Consider the following 23,108-nt stretch of genomic DNA (forward strand, 5'->3'; position numbering starts at 1 on the left):
TGTCGAACTTCTGTACATTTATAACTGCTCTCGTAACAGAAACACTTCTTGTGAGATGATAGGGGCTGCAGAAAACAGAAGACAAGTCTATATAAGAAAAACTTACTACAATTAGAAATGGCAGTTCTGTTACTGGAAGAGATTACTATCTAAATGGACATTTATGCTGAGTCTTATCTATAAGTAGGTGGACGTTTATTCTTTGGGGTGTAAAGAAATTCAAAGATGTTTCCATCACAGGGTAGTTTGTGTATATGAATCTGTGAGATTAGGGGGAGCTAGAACTGAAATATGCCTTAAGAAGAATTTACTGTGTAGTGATTTCTGACTTGGTCAGGTGTATGTGTATGTACAGTGGATGTTTGTATTAGTTTCCTGTTGCTGTTGTAACAAATTACTGCAAACAATTGTAAGCACAAACAATTGGGCTTATAATAGCACAAATCCATTATATTATAGTTCTGGAGATCCAAAATCCAAAATGAGTTTTGCTGGGTCAAAATCAAGGTGTTGGCTGGGGCCCCACCCCTCCTAAAAGCTCTATGAGGGAGGTTGCCTGTTTCCTTCCTTGCCTTTTCCAGCTTTTAGAATCCACCTACATTCCTAGACTCATGGGACCTTTCCTCCACTTTCAAAGCCAGTAGTTTAGATTCTGCAATGCATCTCTCTCTCTCTCTTTCTTTTTCTTCCTCTCCCTCTTCTTCTCCCTCCCCCCCTTCTCCTTCTCCTTCTTCTTTTTCTTCTTCTTCTTCTTCCCTCTCTCTCTCCTTCTGTCATTACCTCTCCTTTCTGATTCTGACTCTCCTGCCCCTCTTTCACTTATAAGAACCCTTGTGACTACATTGAACCCACCTGGACAATCCAGGATAAACTCCCCATCTCAAAATCCTTAACTTAACCACATCTGCAAAGTCCCTTTTGCCATGTAATGTAGCGTATTCACAAATTCTGGGAATAAGGGTGTGCACATCTTTGGAGGACCAATATTTGGTTTACCACATTGCTAAATCTTGTCGTTTTCCTCTGTCAGGCAACTGGATGTATAGGATCTCTTCCAGTACCCGGTGAATTAGGAGAATAGTGGTTATGGAAGATGTAGTAAGGAGGCAAGAACTAATCCTTTTTATTACCCTGAGAGATGATCTGTTTTTGTTAATGTATAAATCATGCTAATCAGATGAATGGATGGATTTTGGGGAAGGTGACAATAGTACACACAACACAATGCATTTTGGGGGAGTGGGACCATAGGGAAGTTAGTTTAAAAGGTGGAATCTGATTCACTGGGTTCGTATGCTGGAGGGACGGCACAGTATAGCTTTCGTGCCATCATGGCATATACACTTTACTCTTTGCCCTTCCTCTCCATGTTTTTTAAAAACAGTAAATTAATGGAATATTGTGCTATACACTTGCTCTTTCATTTTATTCTCCGTTTCTTGGCTTCATAATATTCAAATGAGGGTAAAATATATAAAACTCAAATTGATTACAAATTTGACTTGGCAGCAGCATTCTGAATGTTTAAAAGACATGAATTTTATTATTAGCTGAGGGATATGCAAATATTATAAATTATAAAAAATTTATTCATGCTAATGGCTCTGAGTCTATGGTATGTCCATCGGTATGATATGCTGTACACAAATCCGAGCTGGGGTATAGATCATATATTTAGATTTGATAGAATTTAGCTCGTCATTCTCCCAATTTAGTTCTCAATCAATTTTCTGAGTTCAAAGCAGTTGACTTCTTTATAATGCATCCAGATTATAATAGCAAGGCTATTGATATGTCACCAAAAGTACGCTTGCCTCCTTGAAGCTGGCATCTATATTTGCCTCAGCTTTGTGGGCTTCCATGTGACACCCCAGCGCATTCTCTGCCTGGCTTTTAGTTTGGACTAAATAAAGGGTTCTCAAATTGATTTTAGAAAATTTCCAAGAAAAAAATCATTAAATTCTCATTTTTCTGCTCGAGAGTTCAAATTACTATTGAACCTTACAATTTCTTTTGAGTAATACTTATACATCGGATTATCCAGGACTATTTGTTTATTGTATATATGTTATTGCACAGGCAATGAGTCAGTTAACAACAAAAAAGGCATCTTTTTGTTGTTTGAATTTCCCTTCATCTGTTTCCTTGAGCAAGTGATTGTTTGGGTTTGTCTTTTGGTTTCTGGACTCTTGTACTTCTTGAGATGTAGCATAGAATTGTACTTAAGTCACAGAACCTGGAGCCAGACTGTCTAGCTCCCCTTCCAGCTCTGAAACTCACCAGCCACATGATCTTGAGCAAGTTTTACAATCTTTTCTATGTCTCTGTTTCCTTATCTGTAAAATGGAGATTAAAAATAAATATAGTCTCTACCTCATAGGGTGGTTGAGACCATTAAAAAGACTAACTAGTCTGACACATAGAATGCACTTTATACATATTTGCTATTATTTTTTTACTTGTGAATCATTCTTTTAAGTCCTTTATCTGTCTTTTCAATAACGTTAGTTTTTTTTTCAACCAATATTCTTTACAGAAAATTAACACTTCAACCTCTTTATTATAATTGTCCCTTTTCCATTTTCCTTTGGCCGTATAAATTTTTTGAAAGATTTTTTCACTTTGAATTTTCATGCTTTGAAAGTCCAACTAAAATCATTTTATGAATTACTTATATCTCTCTAAGAATTGTTCATCATTTTAAAAAGCATTTAAGTCCTTATCTAATACTCCATGTGTAATATGCAGTGTGGTGAGGAACTCTGAATGTTTTCCTCAAAATCATTACCTACTTTTCCCAACATGATTTGTTGGTAATTCTGCTGTTTCCTCCCACTTCTGCATTGTTCCCTCTTCCACATAGTCACATGGCCAACTCCTTCATGTTTCAGTGCAAATGTTCCACTTCTCAGGATGCCTTCCAGACACCTAGCTCACTGACACACCCAGGTGGATTAGGTTCTCCCCCGTAGGCTCCCAACTCACCTGGTGCAAAACCATAAACTCCTTGGGCTATAATTGCCTGTTTCTCTTGCCAACTAGACTGAAATCTCTGGAGCATAGTGAATGTGTCTTATGCTTATTGTAGATAATCAATATTTATTTAATAATAATGAATAAGTATATTAAAATAAACCTTATTAATTATATAATTCAAATAATTTATTTTTGAAGTTTCATATGACAAAGATGGAAGAAAGTTAGAGTCATCCACAGTGATTACAGTCCCATAAAATTCTTCTTCTTGTTACAGATGCTCTTTATATGTTTCTGTACTATGCTAGTCAGCATGTAGAGTCACATCGTTGTTACAGCTTCATAGTGGGGCAGCATCTTCTATCTACAGAATAGCTCTCTATTTCATTTAACATATTTTGTCTTTAATGCTACTTTGCATGAAAGGAATATAGTCATGATAACTTCTCTTCATTTATTTTTGCCTCACAATTTCTTGACCAATATTTTCTTTTTAAATTTTGTGTCTTGCAGGTGGCATATGGTTGGATTTATTTGTCTTTGTCTTTTAGGGTGAAGTTTGACCCGTGTTTATTTACATTTGGTTTTACACTATTATATTTGGTTTTCTTTGTTAAGGATCTTTGTTTTCTTTTTTGGCTGACTTTTGTTAAATGGTCTGTGTTTGGCTTTTTGTTGACTTCTCACATGAGTAACAGCTTGAATTCACATAGAGTAGTCCTCAAAACTAAAATTTCAGTAACAAGTAATCAGTTCTCTAACTGCTTTTCGTGTTCAATGTTATAAAGAAGATACCTCAGGATTTCTGAATTTTGTTTCTTCATCACAGAAACTCTTCATGTGTCTGGGTAATTGTAGAACTTTTCTTTTTCTTTGATTCTGAAATGTTTTACTAGGATCTGCTGATATATTGGTGTTTTAAAATTAATTTTATTCCTATATTATGGTAAATACTTTAAATCTATGCCCAAATTTTATCTTCAGCAAAAATTTCTTCTATTGTATTTCATTTGTTCTGCCCACTCTCCCTCCCTCCCACGGAAATGCTGTTATCTTCTAGCTTGAATTTTGCTGTCTGTTCTCTATCTTTGTCATCTTCTTTCACATTGTTGTTAGTATGTTATTGGTTTTTCTCCTCTGCAGCATGTATTACTCTATTAGCTGCCTTCAATGTGTATTTTAATTCTTCTAAGAAACCTTCAATACCCTTAGTTCTCTTCTCACCTTTGATAACTTTCCTTTCTTCTGATTTCACCATGGTTAGGAAATCAGACACACCTCTGCTTACACCTGTACTGTAAGTCAGACAGAGCAAGTATCAGCTTCACAACTCAGATATTAGCAAGTGTTCTCTTAGTGAAATAAAGAGGTCAAAGTACTTTTTACTTTATTCTATAGACTTATTTATTGATGACAGTAGCATCATTATTTTCAGTCAATTATTTGCTTTTTAAAATTTTTTATATAAATTTTAAATGTTACTTTCCATTTCCAGTTATTACAAAATATTGGCTATATTCCCCATGTTGTACAATGTATCCTTGATTCTGTCTTACACCCAACTTGTTCTTCTGTGTTACCTTTCTCTTTAAAGTTACCCTAAACATTAAACACTGTTTGCAATCTCAGTTGCATCCAAGTCTTCTGAAATAGCACATTGTGAGGTCAGGCGACCAATGTTCCTATCTTCTTCCCCACACATCCCTAAGTCCCTAAGTAAGGGACTGTCTTATCAACCCTACAAATTTACATCAGGTGTCATCAGCATCAAGATAGGAACAGATAGGTGCACTGCCTTATAGTATACTAGTCAGGAAACATCACCTTGCTTTTCAGATGAGGAAATTGAAAGACACTGACTTAGGAGGTTAAGAACCAACATGGACACAGTTTGTTAGCTGAAGGTTGGTTTTCTATTCCACGACCCTACCTGCGTAGGCAAAGTTACTGATGGGAAAGAGAGAAGGAGAGAGAGTGAGAAAAAGAGAGACAAAGAGAGAGAGAGATTAAAATGTAATGTTTTTTCTGTGATCAGAATAAAAGGCTACAAGGCAATGGAATCCAAATCTCTTAATACTCAGGCAACTGATTTCCTGACCATTAATCTTAGGCATTTCCCAGTAGGATGAAAATGATAAAAATCATTTGGAAATATTTCAGAAGTAAATACTCGCTGTAAATTTTTGCAAAAATAAACTGCTGACTTTCTGTTAAGATTAATAAAATAATAACATCTTTAATTAATAATGTGCAAAATGAAATTTATATCTTAATGTGGAAAAACTTCAGTGGTTCATGTTCAATAAAATTTATATAGTGACCATTTACAACAAAGTAAGAAGAGTACAGCTGAACATAAACGGAATTCATCTGTGCAAATAGATAATCCAGAGAGGAAAATAAAGATATATTTTCTTCAGCATGTGAAAGACTTTCAGTAGTTGGTGGGAATCTCTTTTTATCAGGATCAACTGGAGGAGTGTACCTTTGTGTAGGTAGATATGAGGTTTTGGAAGACAGTTGAATTTTAAAAACTAACTGACATTTATTGTGAACATATCAGTTTCTACAATCACAGTATTCATATGATACAATGTCTTATTCCTTTTTATTTTTTTCCTTTAATACTGTGTGAAATAAAATATAAAAAATAAATATTAAAATTTTAAAAATATATTTACAAATTTTATTAAAATAAATGAAAATTTTAACTGAATAAGAAGTCCTTAAGAAAAAGCAAATACTCAAGGAGTCAAAAAACAAATGACTTTTAATTTTTCCTGGGTCGCAGTAGTTGTTCTCAACTGCTGTTGTGTACAGAAATCTTGGAGAAGCTAATAGAAAGAACAAACAATGTAATAAGATGGTTCAATGTGGGGACTGGGTAAGAAGGTAGGGAGAACAGGGCAGGGAACAGCTTGGTGGTGGTCTGTTACCTGGGGTTGTCTGGGACTTGGTTCACTGTAATTAAATCAAACCGATTCAAATAACAAAGTATACCAAAGACCGCTAACCCTGTGAGTACAAAAGACTACCAGCCCTAAGGTGAAAGGCAGGGGGTGTATGAATGAGTGATAAACATATCAGAACTCACACATACACAGATATACACAGACACACCATATACTGGTTGGTTCCAGAAGGAGCCCTTGAAATGATTTTGTAATTACAATTCTTTAAGAGTGAATAGTAAACCAACAAGCAGAGTCATAACAGCAAAGAACACTGGATAAAATAAGAAAAACTAGTTTTGGAACCAACTCTGGCACCTATATCTAAATAACCATCACATTAACCAGGGAGAATCCTTAGGTTTCTTTCACATAAGGAAATATTTAGACATGTTTCCTTATGCCTAAAAGGAGTTGGTTAGACTAGGTGAGACTGTATCAGCTCTAAGACATTTCTGTTTCTAACAACTGTTATTCTGTGATCATGCAATCAGTCTTTTGCTCTGTTTGCAAGTATGTAATTCCTAATACTCTGTATTTTTGTCAGGTAGATGGCTTACATGGGAAAATATAAGATGCTCTGGAACAACTGACAAAGCTTTTTTTTAATGGGACTATTATTTCTTTCTTATGTTACACATGCCTCTATGGAATAAAAGGAAAAAAATCCACAGTCTATAATTCTCATAGCATTCACATATTTTAGATTTATCTCCTTGAGGGTTGAAGGGTAGGGAGAGAAGCAAAGAGCAATTTTTAGACTTGCCAAAGATTTAGTCAAACCACCAAATCTGACACTTACTAATTGTGTGATCATGGGAAAGTTTTTTAACTACTCTGACTCTCCATTTTCTTTATCTAAAAATTTTAGAAAATAATAGAACCTACCTCATGAGGATGTTAGAGAAGTAAATGAGATGATGCTTTTATAGCATTTAGCATAACTCCAACACAATGCTTCAGGAAATGTTCACTAACACTATGTATCTCTTAATAAATACCTATTGTTCATCAGAATAATTGCAGGAGTAGGAGTGGGGACAATATTTTAATTTGCTGTTTGCATAAGCATATGCTTCTGTGTAGGCATTTTGTAGCTTTGCTTGAAAGCTTGAAAAAAAGAGGGTGACCATGAAACTTGGAAAATACCATGGAATGTTACAGTCTGTTTTCCGAGACCAGATGTTTTAAGTGCCTTCACTGTTCCTAAGATGATGCTATTTTCTTTTCAAAACCTGAAACGATGCTACATTTGTTTTCAGTGACTGCTGGCCCTAGTAAGCCAGCGAGTGGATTTGCAGAAGACAGTGCTGCGCAGAGAGAGGGTGTGTCAGACCTCCAGGAGGTGGTGTCCTTGAAGGAGCGGATGGCGAGGTACCAGGCGGCTGTTTCCAAGGGTGACTGCCGCAGCTTCTCCACCAACGTAAGCTGCTTCTAGTGCTTCTGCATTAGGCAGGCTGCTTGTCTGCCTTTCATATGCCTCCTTTACATTGCAATATAAGAATACTACTGGACAATGGGATAAAGTAGAAAAAACACAGAAATAGTGTGTATCAAATCCAGAGTATCTGAAATTAAGCTTCAGCTCTGCCACTTATTAGTTGTGTGAACTTGAGCTACTATCTTAAGCCTTCTCTGAACTTCAGTTTCCTTAACTGAAAAATGGGGAAAAAACCATCTACTGCAGAGCGTCTCCGTGAAGAGTAAAAGAGATCATTTACGTGTAAGCCATAAGGCACTGTATAAATGTGTCACCACTGCCATAATTATCATTTAACCTATAGCTATTCTCCTTGGGAAGGTTGGGAATTAATTTCAGATCTTAATAATGTGGATCTGCATGCTGCCCTCCTTGGTCTCATGTATAGTTCATTTAAATTCACTGGCAGTATAATTTCTTTTGCTGTTCTCGTTTCTCTGTATGCCCTAAATCCATTAGAAGTAGCTTAATCAACATAGAAATGAGGGAGATTAGCAATGTAGAGAGTCTGCTAAACCAGTTATGATTACAGGAAACAGCAGGATTCAGTAAGACCACCAGTTTTTAGAGCGAATGCATAATAAAGTCATATTCAAAAGAATTTGTTGGGTTCCATATTCTGTGTCCTTCAATCCACAGGATTTGATAAGTCATTTTATCAGTAGCAGCTTTATAGCTTAATGGAATATAAGGATATTCTTTTATAATTATAATCTCCAAATTAGCAAAGTTGTTCGTTTAACCAAAAGAGAAAGAGAGAGAGAGAATAGCCAAGAAGCCTGGTATTCTAAAATAGCTACTCTGAACATTTTTCTTTACAAATCATTCAGAGACAAGAATGACTGTGCCAAACTCATTAACAATGTTGCAATTCTAGATGACATTTGAGTTTTTAGATAGTTATTGAAATACATTTCAGGCGCACCATAGATTTTGAATGAATGTACAGAAATGACATAAGTTAACTTCATCACTTCCAAAACAAATAGTATCCCTCCAGCGCCTCCTGCCAGTCTTCTTACATAGCACCCCCTGCTGGATCATTAAGGAACTTTACTACCAATTAGTATTCTAAATCGGAAACATGATTCTTGGTGAAACAAGCTGACTTTGAAAATACCTAGTTAAAGACTGGTTGTTTAGTAAGCAATCTTTTATCTAGGAAGACTTTTATCTTGCTAAACACTAGGAGAATATACCATAAAACAAATTTGTATAAGGCATGATTCGTATTTATTGTGTACTAAAAAGAGAATATTTAAATTGGGCACATAAGGAAACTAAATTATCTCACTATTTAATATAAAAATTTTAAATTTTAATGCTATTCTGAAGAAATTCTACATATAAGGAATTTAATAATCCTTCTCTTTCCTGCGCATTTACAGACAAAACAAATTGAGGGGCAGTGATTTATGGTAGATATGCAATTAGACAGGGACAAAGCCAGACTAGATTCCAGTCTCTTGACTCTAGTACTCTTTCAACTATATTCAACTGCCTCCTCTTATATAAGAAAGCATCTTTGGTCCAAAAAAAGTGCCCTACTGTTTGGTTTGGCCCTAAGCTAATAAATATTTTGAGAAAAATGATCACACATATTGTCTCAGAGAAATCCTGATAAATATCTAAAGTAAAGCAAAATAACTGCCTTATTTGGTCAGTTGCATCAAATGTTTGTTCAATCAAAAAATCATGGAAATTGCTTATAACCAAATTTCTGTCTATACAAATAAACCAAATATTTTATGTGCAAAATTTGGAAGTCACTGATTTGGCCCCAAACTGAATCCATTATATTTCAGTCACATTGAAGTAGTTACTCTTTGTCCTAGATCAGTTTCTCTTTGTCCTAGACTCAGGCAGATGGCATTTTGTTGAACCTAAAGGAAAAGGCCTGCCTGTGAAAAGGCATCGGTCCTCAGAAGCCCCCTAGAGGAGAAAGGAGAAGTAACATTTGTTAGGCAACAAAATAACAGGTTCTGTACTGTGCAGTTTTATTTCCTTTATCTTAACACTTGCAAGAAATCTGTGAGAAATATATTGCTATTCCCAGTTTATAGGAAAGAAAACTGAGGTTCAGGAACTCTAGCCCAAGGTTTTAAGTGTCACAACTGGGATTAGAATTACTGTCTGTCCAACTCCCCAGATTGTTATTTCTATTATGCCCTACAAACCAAGAACAGTTCTTTGTAAAGGAAATTGCTGATTCTGTATGGAATATACTTACCTAGGTTTCAGTGTTATGTATTTAAGTTAACTTATTATTAAAATAACATTAGGTAGGTTCTGTATTAAGTATTTAAATTAACTCGTTAATAGAATAATTATCGGCATATCCATTAAATTCCAAATCTTGTTTCTGTGTCCAAGAATAAGAAACATAGAATAAGGATAAACATTTTTTAAAAGGTTCGACACAAAGCAATCTAAGTTATGTGGTCATTTACAATTACATAGATTAGTTGGGATGTTAGCACATGGTGGTTAACAAGGCAAAGTGATCTCAGTCTGAGCAAAGAAACATCACTCCAGCTCATGGCCATAGGCTTCTCCTTGAGTAAGTCCTGCCATCTTACATATGTAAACTTTCCAAGCTGAGCTGAACAAGAAGACCTCATCGCCACTACTAAATAAACTATAGCTCAAAGGACTTTCTCCCTTAGGCTGGAGAGAAGCATCAGGAAGGCTGGGGTCATGGTTGTACTACTAGTAAAAATAATCAACTGTATGCATTTTTGCCTGTGTAACATGATCTGATTCCAAAGCACAGTGCTAAAGTAAATGAATGGATATATCTGTTTTTTAATTCATTTAGTAGATAAGAGGCAACCTGATCAGTATAGGAACTGATATTTTTGTGTAAACACACACACTAGTAAAGTATCCACTCGTTAGCATAATTAATGAGGCTTACCAGATTAATTTGCACATCATTTGGACACTGTTTATAGTTGGAAAAAGTAAGTTTCTTCTTAACAAAATTTGCCTTAATTTCTGTAATTTAATATTTATATATTATCTGCATATGATCAATTGAAGAAGGCCATTTATGTAAATTAAATGGCAGAGGGGGTAAAAGAAATATTGTAGCCTTAATTCACCCTTCTCTTTCTTTATCTTAAATTTCAAAAGAGATGCCATAATTTCTAATGACTTTAACATGTATCAAGTGACAGTAATTGACCAGGATTTACATGTGAAGTTTGTTGCAGAATTTGATAGAATGTATCCCTTCTTTCCATAGAGTCAATATGCATATTCTTAAATATTTGGCAGTCCCTGTAACTAGGGAAAGGTTATGAACTTGACAAAGCAATCACTTGAGTATTTGCTAGTAATTCGGATAATCCTGAATATTAATTTCACCTCCAGTATTTTGGAGTATGGAAAACCCCAATTTAGTAGCTGTATTTTTAGTATTTGTTTGAGGAACTACATATTTGGGTGAAGATTGCAGGATCCCAAGAGTCCACAGTCCAAGGTATGGGAACCTCAGCTCACAGGCATTCCGTTACTCTCAGGTCTCAAGGCTTCCAGGGTTATGTCAGGACTAGGCCAGACCTCAGGAGATCTCCTGTGCAAGAAGTGTCACTGAGTCTCCTCCCAGTTTCAGGTGGACCTGGATGTATCTTAGAGGAAAGTGGGCTGGCCTGGGGCCTGTTTGCTTGACAGTTGTCATCCCATCTGGGCTTGACTGCCCACTAGGCTGGAGAATGTGCTGAATCATCAAAACCAAAGCCTTCGAATTACTGCACTTCCCACAGGGGCATAATATCTGACAAGACTCCTCAGTTTTTCACGTTGTTCTAAATGACACCTACTGGAATAGGCTTTCTCATTTGTAAAATGCCAATGATAGACCTGAATCCTTCTAAACTTAGACATCCCCACCATAAATGACCGTATCTCACAGAACATGGAGAAGCATCAAGTGACAAAATATATGTAAATACACAGAAAATCACTCAGCACTACGTATTAAGTAGTTGTTATTTTTACTAATATTAATGTATATTAATAAAAATATGCTCCCCAAAATAGCTTCAAAGCTATTTTGTTCATCCTTAATGATTTAAATACATTTTGGAATAAGTCAAATGTTTTTTAATATCCTTATTAATGTATTACCTATATAGACATTTGGAATTTTAATGACAACTTTATTGTGGATTAAAATTGAATCAATTATTCTAATTTCTGCTAGTCTGTGTATTATGAGAGAAATCCATTCTAACAGACCTAATCTCCAGACATAAAAATCTATCTGAGATAAGGAAAATTAACTCAATATTTTAAAGATCCTTCTGACTTTATATCAAAAGACTGATACAGGAAAAAACAACATGGAGAAATTATTTTTATTAAGGTTTTCTGTAATAAGATCCTCCTGAAATAATTGTGTATGTTAATATCTTTTTAATATACCACTCAATAATTATCAACCATTTTTTTAAAAAATAGCTTGAGAATCCCATCCTGAGAAGATGTCAAGCTGAAATTTCCTTTTTCTTGTCTTAGATGCTGGAAGAATCAGAAATGTGCACAGTGCCTGGCGGTTTGGCCAGAGTGAAGAAACAATTTGAGAAGGACAAAATTGCTTCTTCCTGTAATACCTTTACTCAATACCAATACCAGCACCAGGACAGATCTGAGCAGGTAGTACTACTATTGGTAAAGGATAAATCGTGTCTGGTTGAAATGCTTTCATTTCAGTGCTAATATAAAACACACATCCCTGCCCTCTTTGGTGGTATATTTATTTTCATTACTCATTAACAAGAATTGTAATTTTAAAATGTTTTAGAAAAATCACGGTTAATTCATATCAATGTATTGATTTATTTACTTGAAGCATTTTGCCATGTTTCTAGGGAATCATACTGGAATATTTTTTCTCTTGGCTTCTAATGTCTCAAACAAAAATGAAAATTAAATAGCCTAGGTTAGTCAACAGGTAAATAGAAATGTTGAGCACAATATTTACATTGAGCCTCTGCCTTTAGGTTATAATTCATGATAAACTATCTGTTATTTGTTTGCATAGATTAAATATGAAGCATTATTCAGCTGCATATTGTGATGAGTTTTCTGCTTTCTTTAAAAATCACCAAAAATTGAGTAGTGGAAACCAGATGTTATATAAAACTGCATAATACAACTTCTAAATGCTATCTTATATAAAAGATTCTTTCCCATTTCATTACTCCATTGTCATATATTACCGAATATTGTCATGGGTGATGATTTTTGAATGTGAAAATCTAAGTAATAAAACTCATTAGAGTAAGCATGGCACTTTGGAAAATAGTAATTGCACTGTAAACAGCTGGACTTAGGCCCAGGTTTTCCAGGAGGAAGAAAGTAACTGGGGTATTTCTGAAATGTTGTAGTCAGAGATAAACGTGGGGGTTGTTTTTGTTTCTTGGTTTTGTTTGTTTGCTTGTTTGTTCAGAAAACTCCCTAGGGTATTTAGAGTTGCCTGAGTTGTGGCTATTAAGGCAGTTGGGTTTGTAAGGTTGCATCAAGGGCAGTATATCAGATAGATTGATTAAAAGTCTGGTATGTGGAATATTATTTGTTTTCTTTTTCTGGCTTTGTCTGAAAAGTAAACAAGAAAAAAAATGTGCAATGTAAGTTGCTCACAATAAGTTTACGGTAAGATTTCTTTTAATTTTGCCTAAAGGAAATGTAATATAAATAAATTAAGATTGGATATACTTGTGACCTAATGTATAGCTCTTGCAACATAGGATTCTAAGTGAATCAAGTATATGTGTTTACTTGAAACTGATCAACCACATGCTATATAGTCATCATTAATAATTTAAATAAATCCTACGTAGAAGATAGGTAAAGTATTTCCATATCCTTTATTTTGCAGGAAAGCGGTGTGATAGAGTGTAAGGGCTATGGGACTTGTAGATCTGAGTTCACACACCACCTCTGACATTTATCAGCTGAGTCCCATAGACCCAGGGCCATCTTCATTGTGGGCAGTTAAACAGGGCTCCATACTTACAGGGGCCTTGCACTTAGTTTCATGCTCTGCTGTCATCTTGAAATTCTTAAGATTTTTGAATAATGGACCGTACATTTTCATTTTGCACTGGGTGTGGCAAATTATGTAGCCAGTACTACATAGTCCAAATTCATAAGCCCCTCAAAGTCTCAGTTTCTGTTGAGTTATGATGGAGAAACTGATGAGTGTTTTGTCTATCTCATGAGGTGATTGTGGCAGTCAAAGATGACAAAGAGCAGTTTCCATGAAAACATTTCATCATCTGTGAAACTTGGTATCAGTTAGGATGCTTATATTGCAAAAGACCAAAAACTCAACCACAAGAGTCTTAAACCAAAAGGAACATTACAGATTCATAAAAGTGCAGTCTTGTGGAAGGAAGGCTTGATGTAAGTTCCAGGGGTGTACTAGAGCAACTGGCTTGTACCAACTCTTTGATTATTAAATTTTCAGGAATTTTGCAAACCAGATAATATTGTGTTCATAGCTTGAAATCAGCCATGTTGAGAATATTTATACCAAGGGAATTGTCAAATGCAAAAAATCAGGGATGTCTCTTCCCTTCCCTTCCCTTCTTCCTTCCTTCCCTCTTTCCTTCTTTTCTTTGAGAACCCATTGTGAAGCATATATTACCTTACCATTGATGTAATTAAGGACTCACAGTATGTCTCTAGCGTAGTAGCTAAGAGCACTGGGATGGAGCATGATCACCTGGGTCCAAATCCCTGCTCCTTCATTTATTTATTTAATTTATTTTATGTATTTATTTTTGGTTGCATTGGGTCTTCGTTGCTGCGGCGGGCTTTCTCTAGTTGCAGCAAGCAGGGGCTACTCTTCATTGCAGTGTGCGGGCTTCTCATTCTCTTGTTGCGGAGCACGGGCTCTAGGCACGCGGGCTTCAGTAGTTGTAGCACAAGAGCTCAGTATTTGTGGCTCGCGGGCTCTAGAGCACAGGCTCAGCAGTTGTGGCGCACGGGCTTAGCTGCTCCCCAGCATGAGGGATCTTCCCAGACCAGGGCTCAAACCCGTGTCCCCTGCATTGGTAGGCAGATTCTTAACCACTGTGCCACCAGGGAAGCCCTCTTTCATTTATTAGCTGAATGACATTAGGCAAGTTTCTTAACTTCTCTGTATCTCAATTTCCTCAATTATAAAGTCAAGATTATAATAGTACCCACCTCATAGGTTTGTTAAGAGGATTAATTAAGCTGTTTTTGTAAAGTGCTTAAGACTGTGCCTGGCCCTTTATAAGCACTTCACAAGTGTTTGTTTAAAAAACTGAGTATCTCCTTGATCATATTTCTTCTTTTTTACCTCTCAGCCTCACTTCCTCTGAGCTGGCCCCATTCTCTCCCAGGTTTTCCCCAGAAAGGAGTAAAAACGATGCAGAGAAAGAGTGAGAATCCTTTTCCCAGAAGCCCCAGGGAAAGAAACCTTACAGGATCTAATTGGTTCTAAGTGGAATACACATGCTCCCCCTAGAACTAAATTGCTGTAGCTAGAGGATGCTGATTGGTTGAGGCCTCTGTACCTGTTTAGCTACGTGGAAGATCTCAGCATACCCTTATGAACAAAGAATAAATGAATGCTGGGTAAAAACAAAAACAACCAAACCAGCAAATATATATATATATATCCACTATAAGCTCCTTGCAAATATAGTTTATTATTATAAGCTGTAGTTCCTTCTCTGTGACCATGACATACTAAAGTGTGTGAGAGTAATAAAAAAACATGTGCTAAAAATCTGAATATCTGCATGACTCTGGGCCTGTAGGGACCTCTCTGAACTTCAGTTTCATTATCTACGTTTAGATACACTAATAATACCCCATAATTCCATGAGGAATAACTAAATCTAAGTCGCAGTACAATGCAATATAAATAAAATATAAAGGGAATATACGGAAGGATAAACTAGTAAATACCATTTATTGAACTGTATGCAGAAGTCTGTAGGAAAATGAAAGAAAAAAGTCATCTGTATCTTAGAAAATCAAATGACTAACTTATACTCCTTAATGGAAATTTGAGATACATATCAGATTTGGTTATAGAGAGGAAGACATAGAAAAATCATGTCTTAGATATTCACTTAAACTTTTAAAGCTATTTGAATGCATTCTAAAAATCACTTCTTTTATCAGCAGGTATTGAGAACAAAACATTTACTGGTAGACAGACAGTTAACTCTGTCTTACCGAAGTTATTGTCGGCTCTGAGGGTGTTTTCAGTCTTTATTGAAAGTACTTGAGATTTAGCTCTCTGCTAAGTCTGCCACTGGTCAGAAAAATATTTATTTTGCTGATATATAAAAATTAATATTAGCTTGGAAATAAAGTTTAATTAGAGTTAAAAGAAAGAACATTTGTTTTGGATTTCTGACAATATTTAATATCACAATTAGTAATAATTTCATAAGGTGTAATAATTCAGTCCAGTCTGCCTCTTTCCTTCCTAATGTATTGAAGTGAGCTATTTCAGGGTAATTAGCTATTTGGAAACAGTTTGTCTGGGAGATCAGCAATGGGACTAAACAAGTTTTGAAAATTAAGCTATCTCTGAGGTTAAAGGTCCCTCTGTTTTTTTATTGATTATTTCATACCTATTGAAAAAGAGGTTCTGAAATAGGGGGGAAAAAAGGAGGTACAAGATATAGGAACATTCGTTTATGCCAGACATTTTAAACTTGGAATGATGTCCTATTTATGTGTTCTAAACTTAAGCTTTGTGGTTCTGCCTGTTTAACAGTTACCAGCATCACTGCTAGCCTGTGGAGTATCCTTATGTAAATTAGAAAAAGGAGCTACTCTCAACAGTCAGGGCCCCTGGGTGAAGGATGTTTGGGGTGAGGGTTCAGCTTCTTAGAAGAATGTGTTGGAGAAAACTTTACTCGGTGGCTCTGGTAGTTACTACTACCCATTTTTAATATCACCCATTTAGATTCTGTTTTTCAAAACAGCCATTACTGATTCCTGTAGATATGAATGAAATCCAACCCTCCTTAAGGGATTATGAGCCATTCGGCATGTGTCCTGTTGATATTTAGGTTAGAAATATCACATTAGCATTGTTTCTGACTTTGTCTTAGGATTGATTTCTCAGAATTCTATGCCAGTGAAAATCAGTAGGTTCTTAATGCTAGAATGGAAAGGACCATTTAAGAGAGATATTTTTAATCCACTCAGTACAGCAGGCTCCATTTGGGAAAAAAAAAAAAAAAATAACCCATCCCCTCATCCTTAAAAGTGTGTCTTGAAGTATGCTGGAGCAGATGTTGTTGGTATGAAATGGCCATTGTCTCTTTTCAGAGTTGATTTTCACTCACCCTTTCCATGGTTTCTGGGTTGTTGTTTTTTTTAAAGATTTCCTTCCTCTCTTTCTTCTTTTTTAACAGCTTTATTGAGATAATTTGCATACCATAGAACTCACCCATTTTAAGTGTACAATTCAATGTCTGTTTAATATATTCACAAAGTTGTACAGTGTCACCACAATCTAATTTTAGAACATTTCCATTCCTCCAAAAAACAAACCTTGGACCCATTAGCAGTCTTAAGACGTTCCTTCTTTGTGCCATAGTCTCACATTCAGGGTTTGATTTTCATTCTCTCATGCTTATTTCCTCTTCGCTTTCTTTCTCTTTTATTTACAAGTACTGAGTAGCTCCTTGCGTATTAATTGTGAAGTCCTACAAGCATCTTCTTTTCTGGAGTTGTTTTTTTTGTTTGTTTTGTTTTGTCTTCATTTTAAGTGGCTTAAGTAGGGAAGAGCAGATGGGGCTCCAAAAGTCTGGTAAGTAATCAGTGCAATACAGTGCTTAGGTAATTGCTTTCATGTGAAAATGGCTGCACTGAATCTATGTCAAGAGTCTAAAGTATTCCTGACCTTCACTCCCTGCCGCCAAGTCTGATGGGGACCAGTAGGGAGCTGCAAGACAGTATGTATCTTTCCACATACATCTGCTGTTGCAAAAATCCTCATGTAAACATTAGCACTCTGTAGGATTATGTAGATTTGGAACAACCTCTGGACAATTTTAGGCTGATAGAAAATATTTTTGACAGGTTGTGACAGATATAATCTGACATCTGTGTGTTTTAGACTCTTTAAAGGTGACCCGTAATTATTTTCTAGCAAACTAAACATATTTTTATCAGCTAAATGTCCACATTGCAAAGCATTTCTCACGTAAATGTTTTAAACCTACCTTTAGTTTTCTGCCCCATGCACGATTTTTCAAGGGCCTAGATTGTTATTAACAACCCCAATCTAACCTAGATCTCTATCAGCACACAAGGTTGTGACCAAAAGTGTGTCTTGAAAAGTTTTTTAGTTGTGCGCACGGTTTTAAAGTGACTATTATAACTAAAGTAACCCCACTCAAAATGAGGAAGTTTACACTCATGGTTAGGCCTGTTGGCTCCAGAGTCATACAGCCCAGGTTAGAATTCCCTGAGTTAACCACGTAACCTATTCTGTGAAATGAGGATGAAGTAACAGGTGTGTTAAGACTAAAATGAGACCGTTCATGTAAAATTCTTACTAGAATGCCTAGCAGATATTAAATGTTCAGTAAACACCAGCTATTATCATTAGTAGTATTGCCACTAAAGCATAATCCAGTGGTAATTATTCTCAAAGTAGAATGCGGTTCATAAACATTTTACGTATAGGTAAGAGGACAAAGAAGGATGGCATTGTTCTGTGCCTCACACCTTAACTGTTTTTTCAGTTTTTTAGCCTGGGGAGACAGAATCGTTTCCTAGAAGCTCATTAGGTAATTAAAGATTAGTTTATAATTAACATCCCTGTACATGCTTTGCAACTGGTGACCTCCTGCTACCCAGTCTCCATCTGTCTCCTCCCTTCCTACCCGTGTCCACCTTCCTATAGCTCTGTAGGTCTTGGTGGAATCCCACATTTTCTCCGACAGAAGGTGAATGGAAAAGAATTATATTTGGTAAAAAAAAAATGTCCTTGCTCAAGATGCGAAGCCAATTAACTGCATTTAGTACTGCTTTTCCCAACTATGAGGAAAGCAAAAACACAAACTAAACTCTGTGAAAATGTGTATTTCTCAGGATGAAAGGCTTTTTCTACCAGCCCCAACAAACCACTAATTCTTCTCCTGCTTCCAAAAAGCCCATATGTGCCTGGTTTGTCTAGAAATGGGGCTTCCGGTACTTATGGAGCACCTATTACGGGCTTCTACCCCAGGCCTCCCTGGGTTGGGGTACAGGAATGTAGTAGGAGTGGGTTTCAGTAAGTCCTCTGTCTGCTGGTTTCTACATCACTCTGGACCTGAAGCAAGACCTCTTCAGAGCTCCTGACATGTCTCCTCCTACCTTTTCTCTGACTGGATAAGGATTTAGAATTGACATGAAATCTCAGTGGGAGCTCTTGTCCTCTAAGTCTCCTAGGCTCTCAGTAAGGTGGTCCTCAACTCTGGTCATGCACTGGAACTCCTAGGGCAGCCCAGGTAATTCTGGTTTAATTGTCCTGGCATGGGGTCAGGGATCAGGGAATTTTATAGCCCTCCAGGGGATTCTAATGTGCAGCAATGAGCATGGCAGTTCAAGGTTGAGCCAGGATTTGTTATCCCAGAGATGACCACTCCCCTCTTAGTTTCTCATCTGAGGCTTCTCCACTGCCCACCTCATTCTTCACTCTGATATTAAGGCCCTTCTATTTCTATTGAGATTTCTCTTGAGATGCCTACTGCAAAGAATAGAATAGGGGCTGCTGAGAACAGAGAAATCAAGGGCTTAAAAGAATCATGGTGAATATAATAAATGCCAGTCAGCCAAACGACCAATTTACTGGTACCTCCAAGCCCAGTTAACTCCCATGTTAATGGCAGACTGTATTAAAATTGTGAGGATTTTTTTTACATATATACAAAGATAGATTCAAATATTTTTTAAAAGCTAGATAATGGAGTGATATAAGTGAACTAAAGAAATACATGTCAAAGCATTTAAAATAAACCAATTAGAATAAAAATAAACTAAAAATAATGAATTTATTAGCTTAAGCTACACTGATATGCCAATAATTAATTAAAACTGAGATTTAACTCATTAATATTGCCATCTTTCATTAAAAAACTTTAATTTCATAGGATTATACAATCTGGTTACCTAATGTCTCTTGAGTTTGTACCTTTGATATTTCTATAAAAATAATATTAATTTCTGAAAGACATAAGATGATTATGAAGTGATAAACCTTATTAAATCATATAGTAACATGGTCATAGACATTTGGCTCCTTTCACAGCTAAACTAATATGTGGACTCCCCCTGGGATACAAGGTGTGCCTATAAAGCACTATAAGACTATCTTATGTGATCTACTGGCATTAATCACATTACTTTAGAGCCACACACTATAACTCTCAACTTCTGCTGTCCCCAAATGAAGTTGATGGTAATTGCTAACTGTCTACTGAGGTGTGACCATAAAGTCTCAGTCATGGTTCCTTTGCAACTTCCAACTTCAGCTTCTTTTGCAGAATCTGTTGGTAGATGCTAGTGCACAGAGGGATTCACACCTCCCTCCCCTGGGACAGCACTGCAGGCCATTCCAGTGCATCATTATAAAGGGAAACACATTCCAACCCCGCACTGTGAAGATACCCGCAAAGCATTTGCCTGGGTCTTGTGTGGAAACTCCATCTTCTTGATGAAACAGTGTAGTCCATCCAATGTGTGCATTCTGCCTGGGTTCCTTTACTGTGCTGAAAATGAGCAAACAAACTAATCTGCCTGGTGGCTTGGAGGGGTTTAGAAACATTACCAGAGGAAGGGGGGCCCCCAGTACAGTTTCTCAGGCAGTCAGGGCCTCAGTGAATGGTACAAATACTCATAAGTAAAACTGAGTTGCAAGATTCAATGCTTTCAAAAAACCTTGAATTGGTTGCTTTTCTATGATTCATCTTATTCTCCAAAATAAAAGTTGTAGTAGTAACATTTACCCAATTATTGGAGTATTACCATCAAAGTTTCTCTTTCTCTTAATGGTACTTTTAATGGTGAGTTTTCTGTTTCTGAAACCTATTTGTTCTTATAGAATCCATTTTCAGTTTCATTTACAGAAGAAAAGTATACTTACAGATATACCCTTCACTCCTTTAAAGTGAAAGGAATTGGGATTGCTTTAGGAGAAAAGGAGTGGTATTGTTCTTATCACAGGGCCTATGGTTACTGAGAGAGTGTCACCTAGACCCTTTCCTCAAAGACACAAAGTGAGAGCACAGAGTTTCATGTTCTTAGAGGTTCAGCAGGTGATCTGAAAAAGTTTTTGATGTTGATAAAGATATAAAGCACAGATGTTTTGACATAATCAAATTTTATGTCTTCTTTTATGGGAGGGAGTGGATATTTAGGGAAAGTTGGAATAGAAAAAAAATACATTTGTATAGCCCCTTCTTCAATCTGGTCTCCTATTAGTTCAGAATTGTAACTGTGCTCTTTGTATAATTACGCTTAATAGAATTCTCAAGTATATAGACAATATCTTATAATATACTAATTAAATTTACTTTCTTTTTAAATTTTATAATAGAATGGCAAGACATAGAATTTTAAGTTCTGAGATTTTGCTAGTTTGTGAGGAGCAAGGAAAATTATAACAACAAAAGAAACCCTTAAGATTACTCTGTCATTTTGTTTGCAGAACTTAGTAAAATCTGCAAAATGTTTTTTCCACATGATTACTTTTATAAAACGGGTGTTTTCTGTAAGCACTTGACATAAGAGGATATTATTAGCTCTTTCTGCTGCTTCTGGGTCTCATATTTCTCAGAATAAACCTGTCTTCATGGATCTCTGAAAATGACTGGATCGAGTCAAGCTTGTCTATTCTTTTGGATGTTCGTTTATTTATTAGTTTGCATAATTACAGATGAATTATCATGCTAAAAAAAACTGGAAGAACACAAGGCCCGAGAAAAGGAAGAGGCATTAAGAGATTCTGTCCTTAGCACCATGCCCTTACAGAGATATGTTTAAGAAATTCTTCATTTTTTCCAGCTTCTTTGCAAATCTCAACATCACAGAAGCCAGAGTAAGATTACATCTCCTTCTAACAGCCTTTTCTTGTCCTTGTTCTTTATCCCTATCTATCCTGAGTGATCTACCCAGCATGGTCCAAGAAACAGCTTTTTAGAAGACTACTTCATTTCTAACCCCATCAGGAGGACAGGGCACATCATATACCAGCCACTACATGGACCCCAATAGGGGGAGCCAAGTGCTCAATTCATCTTCCTTATCCTTGGGTAAATACCAGGGTCTTCTAGAGACATTATCCTGCTATGGCATTTGAAATTCCTCCCTTGGATCCTGCAATTCATCATATTGCACAGTGTATGGGGATACTGTTTGGGGAGGTTTAGGGTGCTTCGATGAAGTCAGTACTTTAGGCTGGGGTTCAGTTTGTGAGCCTTTTATCAGAAGCATTTTGTATCATTATTCTAAAAATATCAACAAATTCCCCCCAATCATATTTTCTGTGTTTTGTTTTTCTTTTAGAGGATCAAAAAAAAGTTTTCCTTTTTTTCCTCAGTTCCTTTTCTTCCCTGTCTTTATTTTTTCCAGGCCTTTCGTTACTACAGAGGGGATTATGATAATGAGAAAGTGTACCATCAAGTCTGGGTACCAAAAATAGAGAAAGAAAAGCAATAATTTGTGGGGAGGAGGGAGTGTGAAAAAAAATACTGATGAGAGAATTATAGATACTTACATACAGAGCTTCTTTTTCTGTATCAGAATCAGATGGAAATATGTTGATTTCCTCCTGTAAAAATAGTGGTGAGACAGACAATATCATGTCACACAAAATACAGGTTAAATTACTTAAATATAATGATCATAGGCTCTGTGTTTGGCACCTATGCTCAGTATTATTTCTCTTCTTATAATTTTGAGATACGTGATCAAGTATTTATCTTTGACTGTTTCATAGACCACTATATTTGGAATAAGCTTTAAAGACTATCACTCCTTAGCAAAGCCTGTTTGAATCTCATCCGCTCTGATGCATCCTTATAGAACCAACTTGATCTTCAGTCATGAGTCTTCAGCAAGTGGGTGGGTGCCCTGGAACTGATAAGTGTAACTGGGAGAAAATCCAGTACAGATCAAAGGGTATGTCCTTAAATTTCATTTCATCTGATTTGTTTCTACAAATCTATAGGAGTTAAATGGCTCAATTTTTATAAGCTGGAGATGTATATTTTTAGGCAAAATGAAACTATTTAAGCATCTACTTAAAGCAAATCGTTCTTTATCCTGTTTTGTAAGAACCTGGTTTCCATTTTGAGACCCTTCTAACCTCTGACATTGATTTTTGTATTTCTTGAAACCTTTGCACTTGATGACCGATATTACACTGATAAAAAAGATGGTTCACTGAATCAACAACCCTAAAAGAAATAAAGCAAATTGTGTGGTTACCTGATATACTGGTGAAAAGCATATTAGGATAAAAGACTCAGTGATTTTTTTCAAAAAAATTAATATACAATAAAAATTACAGCACATGATTATTAATTTTTAGATTCTTTGAAGGCATTTCAGTGCAGTTCTTCAGCATACTTAGCTAGTTGAGAATAACTCTCCTTTCTTGTCCCTACTTTAAATGCACTTTAGGTACATCACAAGTGCATGTTGAG

The 23,108-nt window shown here is 36.1% G+C and overlaps 1 protein-coding gene across 1 annotated transcript in view; it reads left to right on the forward strand.

The window, feature by feature from the left end:
- Positions 1-23,108, forward strand: part of XIRP2 (xin actin binding repeat containing 2) — a 604,615-nt gene that overhangs the window by 553,175 nt on the left and 28,332 nt on the right. The window contains exons 7-8 of the mRNA XM_079924291.1: positions 7,190-7,350; positions 11,929-12,066. Of these exons, the coding sequence (XP_079780417.1) occupies positions 7,190-7,350; positions 11,929-12,066 (299 nt within the window). The remainder of the gene's footprint in view (positions 1-7,189; positions 7,351-11,928; positions 12,067-23,108) is intronic.

This window comes from Stenella coeruleoalba (assembly GCF_951394435.1).
Source record: "Stenella coeruleoalba genome assembly, chromosome: 6".
Taxonomy (NCBI): domain Eukaryota; kingdom Metazoa; phylum Chordata; class Mammalia; order Artiodactyla; family Delphinidae; genus Stenella; species Stenella coeruleoalba.